General features: G+C 34.5%; 1 protein-coding gene and 1 pseudogene across 2 annotated transcripts in view; both read right to left on the reverse strand.

Moving 5' to 3' along the window:
- Nucleotides 1–273, reverse strand: part of LOC148597568 (protogenin-like) — a 40,230-nt gene extending 39,957 nt beyond the window's left edge. For both annotated transcript variants that reach the window (XM_088562857.1, XM_088562856.1), the window contains exon 1: nucleotides 127–273. In XM_088562857.1, coding sequence (XP_088418983.1) covers nucleotides 127–193 — 67 coding nt within the window. In that variant the 5' untranslated portion in view covers nucleotides 194–273. The remainder of the gene's footprint in view (nucleotides 1–126) is intronic.
- A 9,504-nt stretch (nucleotides 274–9,777) lies between these two features.
- LOC148597570 (uncharacterized) lies at nucleotides 9,778–12,914 on the reverse strand (annotated as a pseudogene).
- Nucleotides 12,915–16,662: the final 3,748 nt, after the last annotated feature.

Consider the following 16,662-nt stretch of genomic DNA (forward strand, 5'->3'; position numbering starts at 1 on the left):
CCGGACAAGCCATAAGGTGAAGAGAAAGGGCACAAGTTCTGCTGCGGCCATGTTGTTTTTATACAGTGAATGTTTGACCGTCAGCCGTGTGAAGTAAACATACATGATGACAATTAAAACTCTTACCTCGTGCGGGATAAATCCAAAAGACTACATATATAATACAAATAATATATAAACAGAAGCTCGCCATATATTAGTCACCATGAGGATACATTTACTTGTTAAGTTCTATCGCAAAGAGCTGTGCATGAATACGAGCACTGAACCGTGTCACAACCCATAATCTTTAGCCTTGCGCTGCTCATTCGAATTGACGGAATACACCATCGTAAAAGTCAATTAAAATACGGAATGCTTCATGAAAAAGCGATGGAATATAACTGAATTAATTGATCTATTTCACAAAATTTTTAATGTTATAAAATAAAGCTAATTTATAAACTTATACGCCTGCGTGAATATGATATAAACATTAAACAAGCAATACACATTTTCTGGGTGTGTTTAATTAATAGAAGAGCCGGTGATTTCGAGTCAAGCCTATGTTTTGTTCGAGGTTGAACGTCACGAAAGTGACCGCTTTCATCTTCAAAGCTTGGATTGGGGCGAATTGTACGTAATCTAGTAATAAAGATTCGAGAAACATGAAATATTATTCATTTGTGGGAAATTGTTTTTAATCTGTTTTCCACCTGGTATCTCATTTCATTCATAAATTTCCTTTCTCTGGTTTGTTTACAAAATTGTAATCCAGGTGCGATATCATTTTATTGATCGTAAGGTGATCGATTTGAATATCAGTCTTGCACAAGATGAAAACATACACAGCTCTTAATTCTGAAAATGATTAAACAATGTAATCACATTAACATAACATTATTGACATTTTACAAATGCATCTGAGAAAACGACCCGGATATCTCAGTCACTTTAATTTAGATAAGGGAGAAAGAAGACTAAACTTTTTTTCTGATCAGTTTATCTTATTTAATGCCATAAGATGAACAAAGCACAATGATTCAAGCGTCAGTTCAATAAAATGGCAAAAATATAGCTTGGAAGCCCTATTATTAAAAATATCTTGATCGGACCCCCGGTCTTAAAATATCACGGAACACCCTAGTTTCGTTCCCTGCATGTCGACTCTATGTTCTAACATATCCTTTTCGAATTCCCCTCTCCTTTTCTAGCCATTCACATCTTTCCTTTTTCTTTTCCCTTTAAAACCTCCTGCACTCTCACCCTTCCCTTTCCTTCCCAACCATTCAATATTTTCTCCCCTTTTACAACATTCCCTTATCTTTTCACATGTACATTTTCCCATAATACATGTAATTACCACCTTTTTTTCTTCCATTTACACCCTTCCTTTCCGCTTCCCTACTCGGCCTAGCTCTCCCGTTTCACGGCATCTATTCCGTATTCCTCTCTCCTTTCACGGCATCTATTCCGTATTCCTCTCTCCTTTCACGGCATCCTTTCCCTATCCAACCTCTCTCGATCCTTAATTTCACGACAACTATTCCCTTTCAAACTCTCCCGTTTCATTGCATATCTATTCCCATCCCCAAATTGTCCTTTCTTTCAATTAATATTCATATTTTTCTTATTTCATATCATTTCCTTTTTCGAACGAATATGTACACGAAAGGCTAACGAATAACAAGTTTTCGGACATTGCAATATTCTTCTTTTCTTTCAAGTATTTTCTTATTTCAATATGGTGCACGTGTTCCAAGAACTATCATCAAACCAAACTTTAGTGCATGATGACGTCTTAAGTTCTTGTCTTCAGCTGTACACATCAGTCCAGCACATCAGCGTAAGCAACGCGTACCTGTCTCGGTTGCGGGAGGTCATTGGAGCAATACCAACAAAGACTTTAAAATTGGTAGTCACTTCTTTTCCGTCATGCACGCGGTATTCCAGGGGATATATATTTAGGATGACTAGCTTTTTAGCGCGGAGTTAAATAACCTGTTCGAGTGGAAGGGAGTGGCATGCTTATCTTTCACAACGAATGTCGGACCAGTGCAACGTCATACCAATGGACGTTGAACCAGAATCAATCAATCATTAAACCAATGTTTAAGCAAATACCAACCACTTATTATTTTCTAACTAACAACATTACACCCCAGTCACACAGAAAAGCGAGAGAAATGACCGTGAACAGATCGATAACATATTCAAGTATTGCAGGTTGATCGTTATCGGAGGATGTTAAGGATCGTGAACCATACATTAGGGGTTTCCTAGTGCATTTTTGTTACTTAAATAAACAACAACAACAAAAATGGCAACACTAGGGTGCACTATACAGATACATTAAGGCGCACTGTTTCGCACACCAAGTTACAACCGTCATATTTTGTAAAACTTAAAATTAAAAGTTGAGATTTAGTAAATGTAGTTAAACATATATACATAGACAGATGTAATATATGTAATGGTAAACAGGTGTAATTTAAATGAAGAACGGTATACGGAACGTTTCAGTCCCCTCCCGTATTACGTTCTCTCCTCAACATCAGATGGCTGATTTTCAAAATACCTTATTTCGCACGCTTTTGGAACTAAAATTGCGAGAGAATGAATCGAAAAGGGTCTTATTATTTTTACCCCTTTTCCACCTACTCCATGCATGCTTTCATCCTGTGGTAGTGTCTAAGTGCCTGATATTTTATAAAACATAGTATTTGGCTGTTCGTTTTGGAAAGGCACCCCTGATTTGTACTAAAACTCAGTAAAATTTTTTCACTATGTTACCATGGCTACTGGATTTTATAACAATAATCACTAAATTACTTATAAATGACTTGAAACTCCACACACCAAGGATTTCAAAAATATGCACTTTTTACTGCCTCAAAACAGCTTTGTTTCAACAAATGAGACCAAATTTTCAGAAATAACCTAACTGTATTGTACTATCTTAATCACTTGTATAAAGTTCTGTCAAATTGATTATCGTTTACAGAGGATATGGAATAAAATGTCAGGAATTTTGATTAACAGTTTGTCAGAAAATACAAAAGGCAACACTTCGTCATTTTATCGTGAACGTGGATATATTTAATTAAAATTTCTATTATTTTAGTCAATATTGCAGGTGCTAAAACGAACAATACATTTCTTTTTTAGAACTAACATATTATTTTTTGTTTATTTTATTTTGTGAAAATGTAAAATAACGATCGAATAATACTATGATCGTGAAGGAAGCGGTTAAAACTTCTTTGAACGTGAAGGAAGCGGTTAAAACTTATTTGATCGTGAACCATTCACTTGACTAAGCATGCAACTACAAAAAAGATATGTTAGGTTCTGGACTTCTTTTTAATTTAATTATACTACAAGATGATATTATGTTCATTTTATACTCCGAATAATTTGACACTGAAATGAACATGCGATAAAAACGAAATTCGAGAAAGATCTTTTATATAAGAAATACATAACTAGACTCACAAAAACTAATCAAAGATGTTGCTACTTTTGTAACAAAAAATCGAATACCAGACTCGGGTGTATTGTATATATGTGAGTTGGAACTTACAAATCCTGTATACATACATAGTTTCAGAATTAGAATGGCCCGTTGTATTCTGTATATATATAAAAATATACTGTCTAGTAAGTGTGTGGAAAAAATTCTGATGTAAGTTGGGCTAATAAGTCTACAAGATATTCGTAACTTCTTCCTTCAGCCGTTTTATAAAATGGTGTAGTTCTTTTCTGTCTGCTTTTTCCATTTTTAATGGCCCCGTGCAGGTCCGGGTGTTAAAAGAATAGGCCTGCAGCAGCGCTAAGCTTGTCGTAAAAGGCGACTAAATAGTGCTCAGAACCCTAGCCGGGGGCTAGGGCGCTCTGCCCACAGAGCAACAGGGGTGTGTGCCCCAGGTGGTGGAATGGGGTACCCCTGGCGTGTTACATGCTGGGGTTGTCAGGCTTTAATACGGAAAACCTGACCGCAAACCATAGTGGTGCACCGTGTTGGGAAAGATGCCACGTTCCTCGCACGTTAAAGAACCCTACTGTGGTATTCTCCCGGAGTAGGAACCATAGGGCTCCGCCACAGGAGGCTAAATTGCCCGACCCTATCCAACTCTCCCTATTTCCGGTGGCAATCAAAATTTGTCGACCCCATTGTCCTTGTGTCCCATCCCTTTTTCATTTCATCATCATTTCATGTTCATTTTATCATCAATTTCATGTTCATCGTCTGAATATAGCTGAAATATTGCTGCTCGGACGTTAAACCCCAACAAACAAACAAACATCCATTTTTAATGACTCAGCAATTTTGTCGATAAGTATCATCATTACTGCGATGACAGCTCAATCAAATTAGTTTACCCTTATCTGTTACACTATTATGACGTATTGTCAATGTCCATGTTCGTAAGAATGACTATTGAGATTAGGTATGGTGTATATGTCAAAGAGACAACAACCCTGCCGAGATGAAAATGTCGGCCCAAGGCCACCCTCTTGTCCTCAATGAACGACTAGGAAAACCTCACACTACAGGACAGGCCGCAGCCGGCCCCAAAACATCATTATACACATGTGCAGCGAAATAGTTGCCACTATATACGCAAGTAACATAAACAAATAAACCGTAAAAGTGTTAACAAAACAAGATACACAGAGGCCAGAAATTCATGACTTTGGGACAGGCGTTAAAACCTACAAAACTGATGTCCCCACTGTATGTAAGATCAATCCAAATTCTTCCCATGGGGATTTAGGATCATGGTACATCGTTTCATACAATTAGGATACAACGCATGTAATACCAAAGACTGCTTTTAAATATGGTGTTTTAATATCTGTGTAAAGACCCTATGCGTGAATCATTTTTTATACCAAAAATGCTATCCATAACGATTTGAAAACAATATCATAATTTATATCCCTTACTAATGAGCCTATTCATCGGTTAGCGAACTTATTGGGTGAGTATCGAGCTTTCCGTAGCATGGTTGTGAGCAACATGATCCACAGATGTATCACCCGTAAATAATCTACGATAACCAGTTATTTGATAAATGATTTACAAAAATAAGAAATAACAGATGACATACAACAGAACCCTGTAACACCGTCGCTTAAATACCTTATGAATAAAATGTCCTCGATCGTTTACCCGTTGCTTTAAAGAGGTAGATCTAGGGTAAGGGAAACAACCCTTGACATCGGTGATATGTTTGTATTATATTCAATTTCACCAAAACCTATCAAGCTTTCATTTGAAACAGAATGAAATTAATCCAAGTTACTTTGATGCTTATATGAGATTGATGTAAAACCCTGAATACAAACGTTCCAATGATTTGTAAGAGTTATGTCCCATATCCTACGTCTACCTACTATGAAAGAAGTTTATCTTGGATATCTTTGGAATGTAAGAATCGGACATACTGAATGATTTTTTGGTATTGACCTGGTGGAAAGGGAAAAACTATCAGGTATTCAAATAGTCTAAAACTTGATATTTCAGCAGGGAGTTTTGAGATTCGTTCGCGATCATGTTCACGATATACAATTTTCTTCGCCCCTCCTTCAAAAACATAAAGGTATCTTTTTATGTAATTATTGAAAATTGGCTTTATAAAAAGAACATTGAGAACTTATAATCTGAAAAGGTATGGTCATAAAAGAATATATAAATTGCTAATAACCAAAATAATACAAATGTATATGTTTACATTTTAAAATATATGTGATTTGTTTCTATTGTTTAGTTGTTGGAACACACATTGTTACACCTGATTTGAGCGAGTTTGTAAAAAACTGTGCGGTTTCAGACGTTGGCTATCATTGGAAAACACAGCGCATATAACGACATACTTCTTTTTTTGTCAATAACATAACTTCTAAATCAATATCAGTGAAATATTACTGAACTTCCGCGTTCACCATCAAGCTGTAGTATATTTGACGTTTATTATAGATCAGTTTGGTCACGATTATTTCTATTTATTGACAGTGTGACGGGATTGACCTTAACGCACTCGGTTCACGATTATTTCTATCGTTTGACAGCAGGGGCGGATTCAGCCGGGGGCGTGGTGGGCGTGCGCCCCTTAAAATTTGCAAAACATGGGTTGCCAGCGGTAGATTTAGGCGGTTTTAGGTTGAAACTTAGGTTCTCGCTAATTTTACCACCAAAAATATGCACACACTCTAGAAGTTCATGATCATTTTTATTGTTTGACAGTGTGATGAGGTGCTTTAGTTTCCACGCAGACAAAAGGGCGTCCGATTTGTATACCTCGAGTTCATCTTTAATATACTTATTTCTCCAGCTAATAGGAAGCTGGATATAGATTAAATAAATCTATGGCAAGCCAAAGTGGATAAAAATCAATATTTTGTAATATTAGAAAATGAATTTTTAATATTACAAAATCATTTTTTAATATTAGAAATTCATTTTGTAATATTAAAAATTCATTTTCCAATATTATAAATTCCTGATTTAGTAATATTATAAAACATCACACATTTTGTAATATTAAAAAATGAATTTGTAATATTAGAAAATGAATATGTAATATTAAAAAATCACTTTGCTATATTGCACAAACAATCACGTTTTTTAATAATTATTAAATTATTAAAAAATCGTAATTGAATACTACAAATCCTTTTTCTAATATTAGAAAATCAATTTCTAATATTAAAAAAAGTGTTTTGTGATATAAGAAATCTAATTTGTAACATTAGAAAATGAATTTGTAATATTAAAAAAATCATTTTTTAAGATTAGAAAATACTCATTTTTGTCCACTTTGGCTTGCCATATAAATCCAATTTCAATAGATATCTGCATGGATTTGACAGTGAAATACCACACAGAAATTTCTGAAGGTACTCTTAAAGGTCAATGAAATCAGTCTACTTTAGAATGTTTTCTTCATAAGAAAGATTTCGCCCTAGTGTGAAAAGTGTTTGACACGTGCGTGTCGGTGTGCTTCATTGTTGTTGCTAGATCATTGCCGGATTATACTGCTACATGACGGGTGTCGCTGGCGGAGCTGGACGTGCTGAAATCTTTTCCAACTAATCTAGTAACATCAGTGAAAAGACAAAGATCAGACTATACCAGAGTAATGTCCTGTTAGTCTTGCTATATGGTGCAGAATGTTAATTGGAGAATAACACAAAAGGACAACCAAAAGCTGTCTGGCTTCCATACTAAATGTCTCAGAAAGATATGTGAAACCTATTGGCCCAGGAAAATATCAAACAAAGACCTTTATAAGAGACAGGACAAATAGACCTTGATACATTGATAAAACAAAGACAATGGGCCACGTCATTAGGAAAGGAAATGAATCCATCACAAAAACAGCCCTGAAATGGACTCCAGCAGAAGGAAAAGGAAGCAGGGGACGACCAAGAGAGTCTTGGGGAAGGACTATAGATGGAGACATAAAGAAGATGGGAAAGACCTGAACAGAAGTGGAAAAGATGGCTATGGATAGACACAAATGGAGGTATCTGATATCAGCGTTGTGTGCTACTGGACACGAAGGGGATAGGTAGGTATTACTCATGACATAAATAGGTATGCCGATGCAGCTTATCTTTTTCTATCGTCAGAACCACAAATCATGAGTATTAAGCGCCTAAAATACGCATCTGGCTTCAGTAATAACAACGAAATGTTTTTTTACAGTTCATATTTAATATTTCTTTATGGGATTGTTCGCTTGAAATTATCTGAAATATTTTAACACCAATTCTCTGGAAGAACCAGAATATTAGAACAAAGGCATGGCACACGTGGATTTAGATTTTATTTATTATTTTCACATATGTTAAGTGGCATCATAGAAACACAAAAATACATTAAAATCATTGCATATACATTTGGTTGCTATGGTAACCACTTTTCATTATTTCTGGCAAACAAATCAAATTTTAGTTTTCAAAATTGGTCAAATCATCGTTTTTTTTGCTTATATAAATGTAAAAAATCCGATATAAATATTTACTTTTCGATAAATGCATATGACTATACATCATATAGAGTACCAATAAAGCAAAAGTTTATAACTTATCAAATTTGACTACATATTGGTAATTTCTGTTTAAATTTTGCCATAATTGTAATATTTTCAAAATAGAGAAATAAGCTTACGTAAGTGATTTTCAAACTGTCATAGCAAAAAAAAAACCACCTCCTTTGAAGGATGTATCAATTATATTTGATAAAACAGGCCATCTAATGACAGTTTAGCCAAAAAACCCCCAAAAAAAAATGCTGGGGTAAAGCTTTTTGTTTTTTTTTGTTTTGGCAAATAGCCAAAAATCACAATTTTCCATTTTTTTTTTCAGTTTCCAGGAAAACATATCTTTCATATATGAACCTACTTCTTCAATAGGAACCTTAAAACCTAACAGAAACACTAATCATTGCATGGTTTACTTAATATCAGACCTGAAACATATTTTAAGTAGCACTCCAGCTAAGGATCATACAAAATGTGATTCATGGGTAAAAAGCCTACATATTTTTATTTTTGATATTTTGTTTGAAATATCATAGTAAACAGAAATTAACATGTGGTTTTTCATATAACCCGTGCTCTTAGGAGATAAAAATTACATAGAATGTACTGTAGATTTCAAAATTAAGGGAGATAACTGTAAATGGCGCTCAATTACAGTAGCATATACTGGATTTTCAATTTGGATTATCTCCTAAGAAGAGGCAGTTTTCAATAAATAATTACACATTTCATAGTATAGACCCATAAAACAACTTAATTACAAAAATAAAAACATGTAGCCTTTTTTGGGGTGTATCACATTTTCAGATTTCGCATGATTTTTACAAAGACCCTACTTAATGTGTCATACATGTAATATTTTGAGCAAAAGTATTAGGTGAAGTTAGAGAAGGCAATGCTTGGCTACTACTATATGTAACATAATTAAATAAAAACAACTGCACATTTTCTTCTATCTGGTCTTGTGGTTTAAGGCTTTAGCTACAATAATAGATCTTCCTTGACATACTCTGTACTGGCATAGCTACAAAGAGGGTCACATTAAAAGCAAAGGTTCAATTCCAGTTGTGCTCCATACCTGGGAGAGTTCAGATATTTACCCTGTAACAGTTCTTCATGATATGATTAATTTTTAAATGGTGGGATATCATTTGAAATAGACAATTTTGATTTTGAAGATCAGTAATCACTTAGAAAACAAAACATATGCATATGTTTATCATTGGTTGCAGAATTTATGATTTTGAACTTGACGACACATTACTTATTTATAAGTAAATACCTTTTTAAGAATTTGGTAGTTATTCTAGTATATCTTGGTCTTGTTTTACAGTATGATGTGATGATTCTATGTCTGCTCAGAATTGAGTCAAAAAACCTTTTTGCAAATAAACAAAGTACTCGGTAAACAGGGTGTTGTTATCAATTTTTTTGAAAATTATCCCACCATAAGACATAACCTACAAGGTTGACAGACAAGGATGTCACGGAAACAAAGACAAAGGTAAAACAATATATCTCCTATCATTCAGATGGGGTATAAATGTAAGATTACCAATAAACAGAGTAATAGTTACTTTCGATTTTTTACTGACAATATCCATGCGGAACATCTCAACTCTGAGATACTCCACCTGATATGGTCAGTACCAAAATCGAAAGTAACTATTATTCTATATGTAATTGTGTAAATATTAAAAGTTGTGTTTGTCTAAATATGTGGCAAGGGACAGCTTAACTTAATATTTTACTCAGTAATAAAACAATATGAAGTATCTTCAAAATAATGTTTTTTCAAGTTAGATTTGTCCTCCTCCTCCATTGCTGCCTTTAAATCATCACTATCCATTTTTTTTTCTCTTTAGAACTTCTCTGGAAAAGAAACTGCCAATTTGATGTGCTGTCAAATAATCTTTCCTTTGAAATCTGGATTTTCCATTATCATTTTTTTTATTTCTCATTTCTTCAGCAAAAACTCCTGGGTCCTCTTTCCTTCCTGTTTGATTTCCTTTATCAAACTTTTCAATAAGATACTTTCTCTGATGGGGAGAAAATGAAACTGAAGATTTTCTTATTTTTAATGCCTATCCTTGTGCAAGGTTCAAGGAATCACTGGAACAGGAGTCGTTGCTGGAAAGAGTGATTGATGGACCTAAAGTGCTTTCTCTCACTTTCTGTGCATATAGAGATTTGGCCTTGTCGGTTAGCATTTGTTTTTCTTCCCTATAGTCACAACATCCAAGAGTTATATGGTTATCTAGAGATGTATGCGTGCTAAATGTTCTTATGCAGCCTTCATTTGGACAGCAATACAAATCTTTTGAGTTTTTCTGATTCGCAATCTTTGAACTTGGCATAGACGGCATCAGTACCTCGTTTGACCAATCTGCCAAGGTTTGTAAGTTTTGTAGTTTTAATTAATCCATTGCAAATTTTAGACCATGGCACTAATAGGCCTACAACATATAAATTGGATATTGTTTTAAATACGACTAGAGTTTCTAAAAGAAAGCTCACACAGAATATTCCACTTTTAGTAAATATAAAAACCTTAAGTTCAGTTACATTTGTATCTGCCTTTAGAGTGCCCTGACAGTAATTATTTTCCTTTATGCCAGGGGCGTAGCTGCCTATACGCAAATACGCAGTTGCGTACTTTCGGAAAAAGTAACAAAAATAAAAACACACATTTTAAAGATGAAAGAAAGGTTTTATGGAATGACTCAATGGGGGCCTTGAGCGACCCCCCCCCAAAGACCCCTCGCCGTAATTTTGCGTACAAATAAAACAGGCCTAGCTACGCCCCTGTATGCACACCTGCATATAATACAAAACTTTCCTATGAAATTTCACATGTACAACCCGTAAGTTCGATTATCTCCTTTGGAGACCTTAGTCAATAGTTATGTGATATGGTAATATACATAAAACACAGTATTAATAATTAGAATGAAATGTGTCACGGGGTGCAGCTTAATACACTTTTGACATTCAGTGGAATTACACCTTGTACAACAATTTCAAATAAATACATTCACTAATAGACATGATATTGTCTGGACATAAAAAAATGTTTCTGGCCCCTAATTCCTAAAAGGTTCAAGTCTTAACCCCCCAAAAACAATCATAGTCTGACGATTGTGGTCTATAATATTGTGGAACAATATCATAGACATTCCTATGCTTTAACCAGTTATATAGTAAAATTCTATAAAATGCTTGTTTTGGCCCTACTTCTAAAACAGTTGATAACCCATAAAATCAATGCCAACCTTTCTATTTTGGTTTAGAACCTTGTTACAAAATTTCATAAAGATCAATGAATTAAAACTGAAGTTATCCCCCTATATCAACCAATGACAAAGTCCATGTTTTTCAACAGGAAACCCATAAGTCATTCAGATGGAAAAAACAATTTATCATGTAATAATCAGTAAAAGTTTAATGAAAGTCCACTCTGTAATTTTATAGGGGAATCGCTGATTAGAACGGGATACACAAAGGAATGGACATCATGATCACTATATACCTCCCGTTTTCAAACAGGTGCTATAATGAAACAATATCGTAACATCCCCATGAATGATTCATTCAAAGTTGAGGCTCCCTGAATTGCTCACCTTTCACTTTTCAAGGACAATAAATTTAATGGAGTCATCCTAAAACTTCAACCAAGCGAGATTTTTGTAGGCCTTATTGTAAAGATAATTTCAACCAATTGAAAGTTTTTTCTCAGGTTGTCTTCATAGTTTTATATTTTTCCTACCTTCTCCAATGCTGAGGGCTTTCCATAAAGTTACTCTACTATTGCTGAACCTTAAATTGTGGTACATTGATATTGATGGGATTGGCTTCACAGTTGTAGCCGTTTTTTCAAGATCAAAAACTACATCCACAACTTTCACCTTGTAGGTCTTTTCATTAAATTGTCTTCCGTCAATTGCCTGTAATTAAAGAAAGACATCAGTAGAACTGTATTTAAACCATCTATTACAATACATCATTTTCAAGTGTATATAAACACTTATATTTAGAAGTCAAAACATTACTTTCTAATATCTGATAAAGTCTAATATGTTTGACCCATACCAAACATTTTGATGACACACCCTTATCACAACCCTGGTTCACAGAGCTAACCTTTATCATACCAGAGGCCCTCATGCTGAAATAAATATCCTAGGATGATGCACTATTTATTAGATTTTTAGACGTATTATTCCATATACTTTATTATACTGTTTAAGTTATATCATCCCCCTTTCTAGTACTTGGACTATAATTATATTCCATCGCGCATATCTATACATGATGCCCTACTTTCCAATAAATTTCATAAGAATTCCCTGAGCGGTTCAGAAGTTGTGCTTACTAGAAATATGGGGAAACTAACCCACAGACAGACAGACAGCTTCACCGCAGTCATATGTTACAAGTTTGTCTCTCAGTTGTTGATAAAGGGACAAAAATAGTATTTGTAGACTTATAACAGCCAGCATTATCTGACCAAAAATGGAACTTCTGGATTTCAGAATTAGAACTGTGAACGTCTTTGGCTACATCAACCAAAATTGCTGATGTAGTCAGTGCGTCCTGAGATGTTGATCCCTCAAATATATGAACATATGTAAAACTTCTCATTTCAGTGTGTACCTTACGATAGCAAACAGTTATATGCCAATTTAAACCTCTTTTGGCAAACCAATCGGACTGGTCCTCTCTATATCGACGAGGCAGAAATTTCATGGCCCAGTCTGCAATTATAAAACACTCATCCTCTTTCATATTACTCAGCAATCCTGTTCTAGCCCGGTGTTGGTTTCTTGAACGTATATTGTGACTTTTCCACTCATTGATATCAGATAAAGCCTTTTCCACCTGAAATAGAATAAAAACATGAAGTTGCATCCATTATTAAGCTACATGTTAGTATGCCCTGGCTTGTACAGGATTTTGATTGGACAGCAACCTAAAATTGCTAACAACATATGCGCTATCTTTATAAAGCCACATACCACATTTTAAACAGATTTGTCTAGTGGGAATCTAGGTTTTAATAACGATTAATCATTCTTTGCAAATGCCGTTACCACTGACGATGGGTCAGATAATTTATCATCTGATTCACCAACATTACGGGAGATGGTCACTCCCTAATACCAGTATATGCAGACTTGCAGGTGCACGGGTCTGTTTTTTTTTCCTTTCTATAGTTTTATGAAATATATGATAATTTTTCACTTTCTTGTGTCAATGAGTTGTCGTTCCTGATACTACATTAATGGGTCATATTTCTACAATTTAAAATGTAAATGAATATTTGAGTTATAGTGCCTGCTGCAGCTGATAGCCATGGGAAAAATACCTGTTTTATCCTAATTGATAAGTGACGAATTGATAATTTACAGATGTATAGGATTTGATTAATTATATGCCTATTCTGCAATCTGCTCTAACCTTTGTTTTTATTTATCTTCTCTAAATCTAAAATGATGATCCAATAGTAGAAAATATGAATGGGTGTATATTTCGCGCTGAAAAATGTATGAATGGGAATGATTTTCTTGTTAGTCAAATATATGATTTGGGGGGGAGTGGTGGCTACACCCCGTACTGAATATTAACAAAAGTCCCACCCTCCCCGTGTCCTATAATGCTGACCATTAATTAATTATATTTATTTCATTGTATGTTGGAAATCAATACTGTAAATCCAATTTTGATTGCATACAATGATTTTTAGACCTTGATAATGTATCATCAACACGCAGGTCCCTGTTCATCGTTACAAAAAAATCCTAATTTGTGATTGTTTGGTTGTACCGAACTTAAATTAAATCACTATACTCTATTCCTCCTGAATGAGAAGAGTAATCAAGGGAACAGATTCTAGCGGAAATCATAAGAATGTAAATCAAGGGACAAAGACCAGACACTGAAAACAGACAAATACAACAAAGAACATAAAATAACCAAAGTAATACATGCAAAGCAACAAAAGTAAATGAGCAACTCAGATCCTACTAAAACTGGGAGCATGACCAGGTGCACCGGTAGGGTAAGCGTCCTCTGCTTTTCTAGAAACACCCGCCGAGTTGCTCATAAAAATTCAAGTCCGGGGTATATATAAAGTCAGCCTTGTAGAAGTGATGATATAGGTCAGCAAGTAGAGGAGCACAATTTGTTTCCATTGGAATGCCGACCGTTTGTCGAAAAACGCGTGCAACGCAGTGGACAAATATGTTGTCGATAAAAAATTCCAGCATTTTGAAAACATCTTCTTCTGTATATTTGGAAGATGATTTGAAATTATTTTTTATAAAGTATTAGGAAACTCTACCAAGAACTACATATTTTTTTTTGGAGTAACAAAGATGTATAATGTTTTTTGGTTTAACCTAATATGGGGAATTTAAGTATAAAGAGTTGAAAAGCCATAGATTTGGGAAACATCTAAATAATTCTAAATAATTTAATTTCAGAAGTAACACGCTTTCTGATTGGATAAAATATTTTGTCCATCATCTCAAAGACCAAATTTTGTATATGACCTTGACGTCATCAACCTTTTTCATTGGTTTACTCGTTAAATTTTTATACTAAAATTTAATTATAAGGAATGACTGGTATATTGTTTCGATCTATTTGAAGTTACTCTATGGTGTACACTTGAAAATAATCTATTACGCAGTTTATTTAGTGTGCACCACGTGATTAAGGTTGTTTCTTCATAGACCGACAAATATAACAGTCATTCCTTAAATGTCTTTTTTGAATGTGAAATGAGTAAAATATGACAATTCGAAAAATTCCCATTTTTTTACATTTAGGGCGATTGCACCACATTCCATTTTAATATTAGCAGTTTTGGGCATATAGGGGCTATATGTAAGATTAAAAAATGTATTATGGTAAGTTTTTCCTGTAGCTGATTTGCAAAATGCTAAAACGGTAGAGCTTCTGGTGCATCGCTGAGTGCACCATGTCACAATATCATTAATTATAAGTATGTTTTCAGTCATCTTTTTCTTCTTCTGGAATTCTCTTTACAATGCATATGTATAGAAATAAAATCCATTATGATGTTATGGAAAATGTCCATTCCCCAAATTGCCTGGTGTAGAAATTGGTGAAAACTTATAGACTGGAATGAGCAAGTAAACACATTTTGAAAGGCTGTTTCCTAAAAAATCACTTTTAAACAGATTAAAGGTGTATTTACCAACACATGTGAGACTGTTTTACAACTCTTATGTTTACCTTGTTTAGATTGTCGAAGTCCACTTCGGGGATTTGTTTCTAGACAAGACTGACAGAATTATAAAGCTGCATTTATAAAAGAGTAGCAAGAACTCTATTAGATTATTCCGTTTCATTTTTTGTGTTTTCTTCGTTTAAATGGTAACCATTCCTTGATCGAGTAAATTATCAAAAATCTATATTAATGTACAATTGTTAATGAATTAGTTCCAGAATACTTCCTTTTTCAGGATCAATGTCAACCGTACAGTTTTTAAAACACGTGCGGTTTAAGGTTGTCATTAAGCAATGACATATCTATACCTAGACCTGATACATTTTTTTTATAAACGATGTTTCCATTTTTCGAGAGTCAAAGTTTGAAAATGGCTTGGACTACCAGCAGCCATAAAATGTTCTACATTTTTAGAAATTTTTATGAGTACTGTCGATTCAAGTAAATGTACAGAACTACACTCCCCGATAGAACCTATCCTATTGTATATATTATTGTATTCATATTATATATATATATATATATATATATATATATATATATAGAATGTGACGACTCTATTCACTACACTGCTCCATCGGATCAAATTGATACAATGAAGATATGTAAACGTATAGAAAGGTCTGAAAAATTCCCAACGATGTTAGAACTGTCAAATTTGCGATGCAAATTTTTGGTCGTTCCCTCCGCGGGACTCAAACTCGTACCGCTGTGACATCTATGGCAACACCGCCTGCACAAAGTCCAGCGCCCTAGACCACTCGGCCAGCTAGGCTATATAAAAATATAGCTTTCGCTGGCAAATTTGACAGTTCTAACATCGTTGGGAACTTTTCAGACCTTCCTATACGTTTACATATCTTCCCTGTATCAATTTGATCCGATGGAGCAGTGCAGTGAATAGAGTCGTCACATTCTGAGACGTTTGTATAATATTGATTTGTTGTGACATGCATCATTAATTTGATCCTCTATCCTACATAATAACATCTAAATGAACTATTCCGTACTACCATACATCGTGTACAGCCCTAGATTAATCCTACGAGGAGGAATGACCCGGCCAGCGAAAGCTATATTTTTATATAGCCTAGCTGGCCGAGTGGTCTAGGGCGCTGGACTTTGTGCAGGCAGTGTTGCCATAGATGTCACAGCAGTACGAGTTCGAGTCCCGCGGAGGGAACGACCAAAAATTTGCATCGCAAATTTGACAGTTCTAACAACGTTGGGAATTTTTCAGACCTTTCTATATATAGATTGATTTGTTTAATTTGATTTGTGTTTAAGAGAGCTCCAATGAAAATTAGAGTTATTCAAATCGGGTTTCCCTCTTTAAATAAAGAATTAACTTACAAACTTAGTTACTTACATGTTTGA

The sequence above is a fragment of the Perna viridis genome, chromosome 15 (assembly GCF_037379345.1).
Source record: "Perna viridis isolate PV_CMFRI_1.1 ecotype Kerala chromosome 15, ASM3737934v1, whole genome shotgun sequence".
Taxonomy (NCBI): domain Eukaryota; kingdom Metazoa; phylum Mollusca; class Bivalvia; order Mytilida; family Mytilidae; genus Perna; species Perna viridis.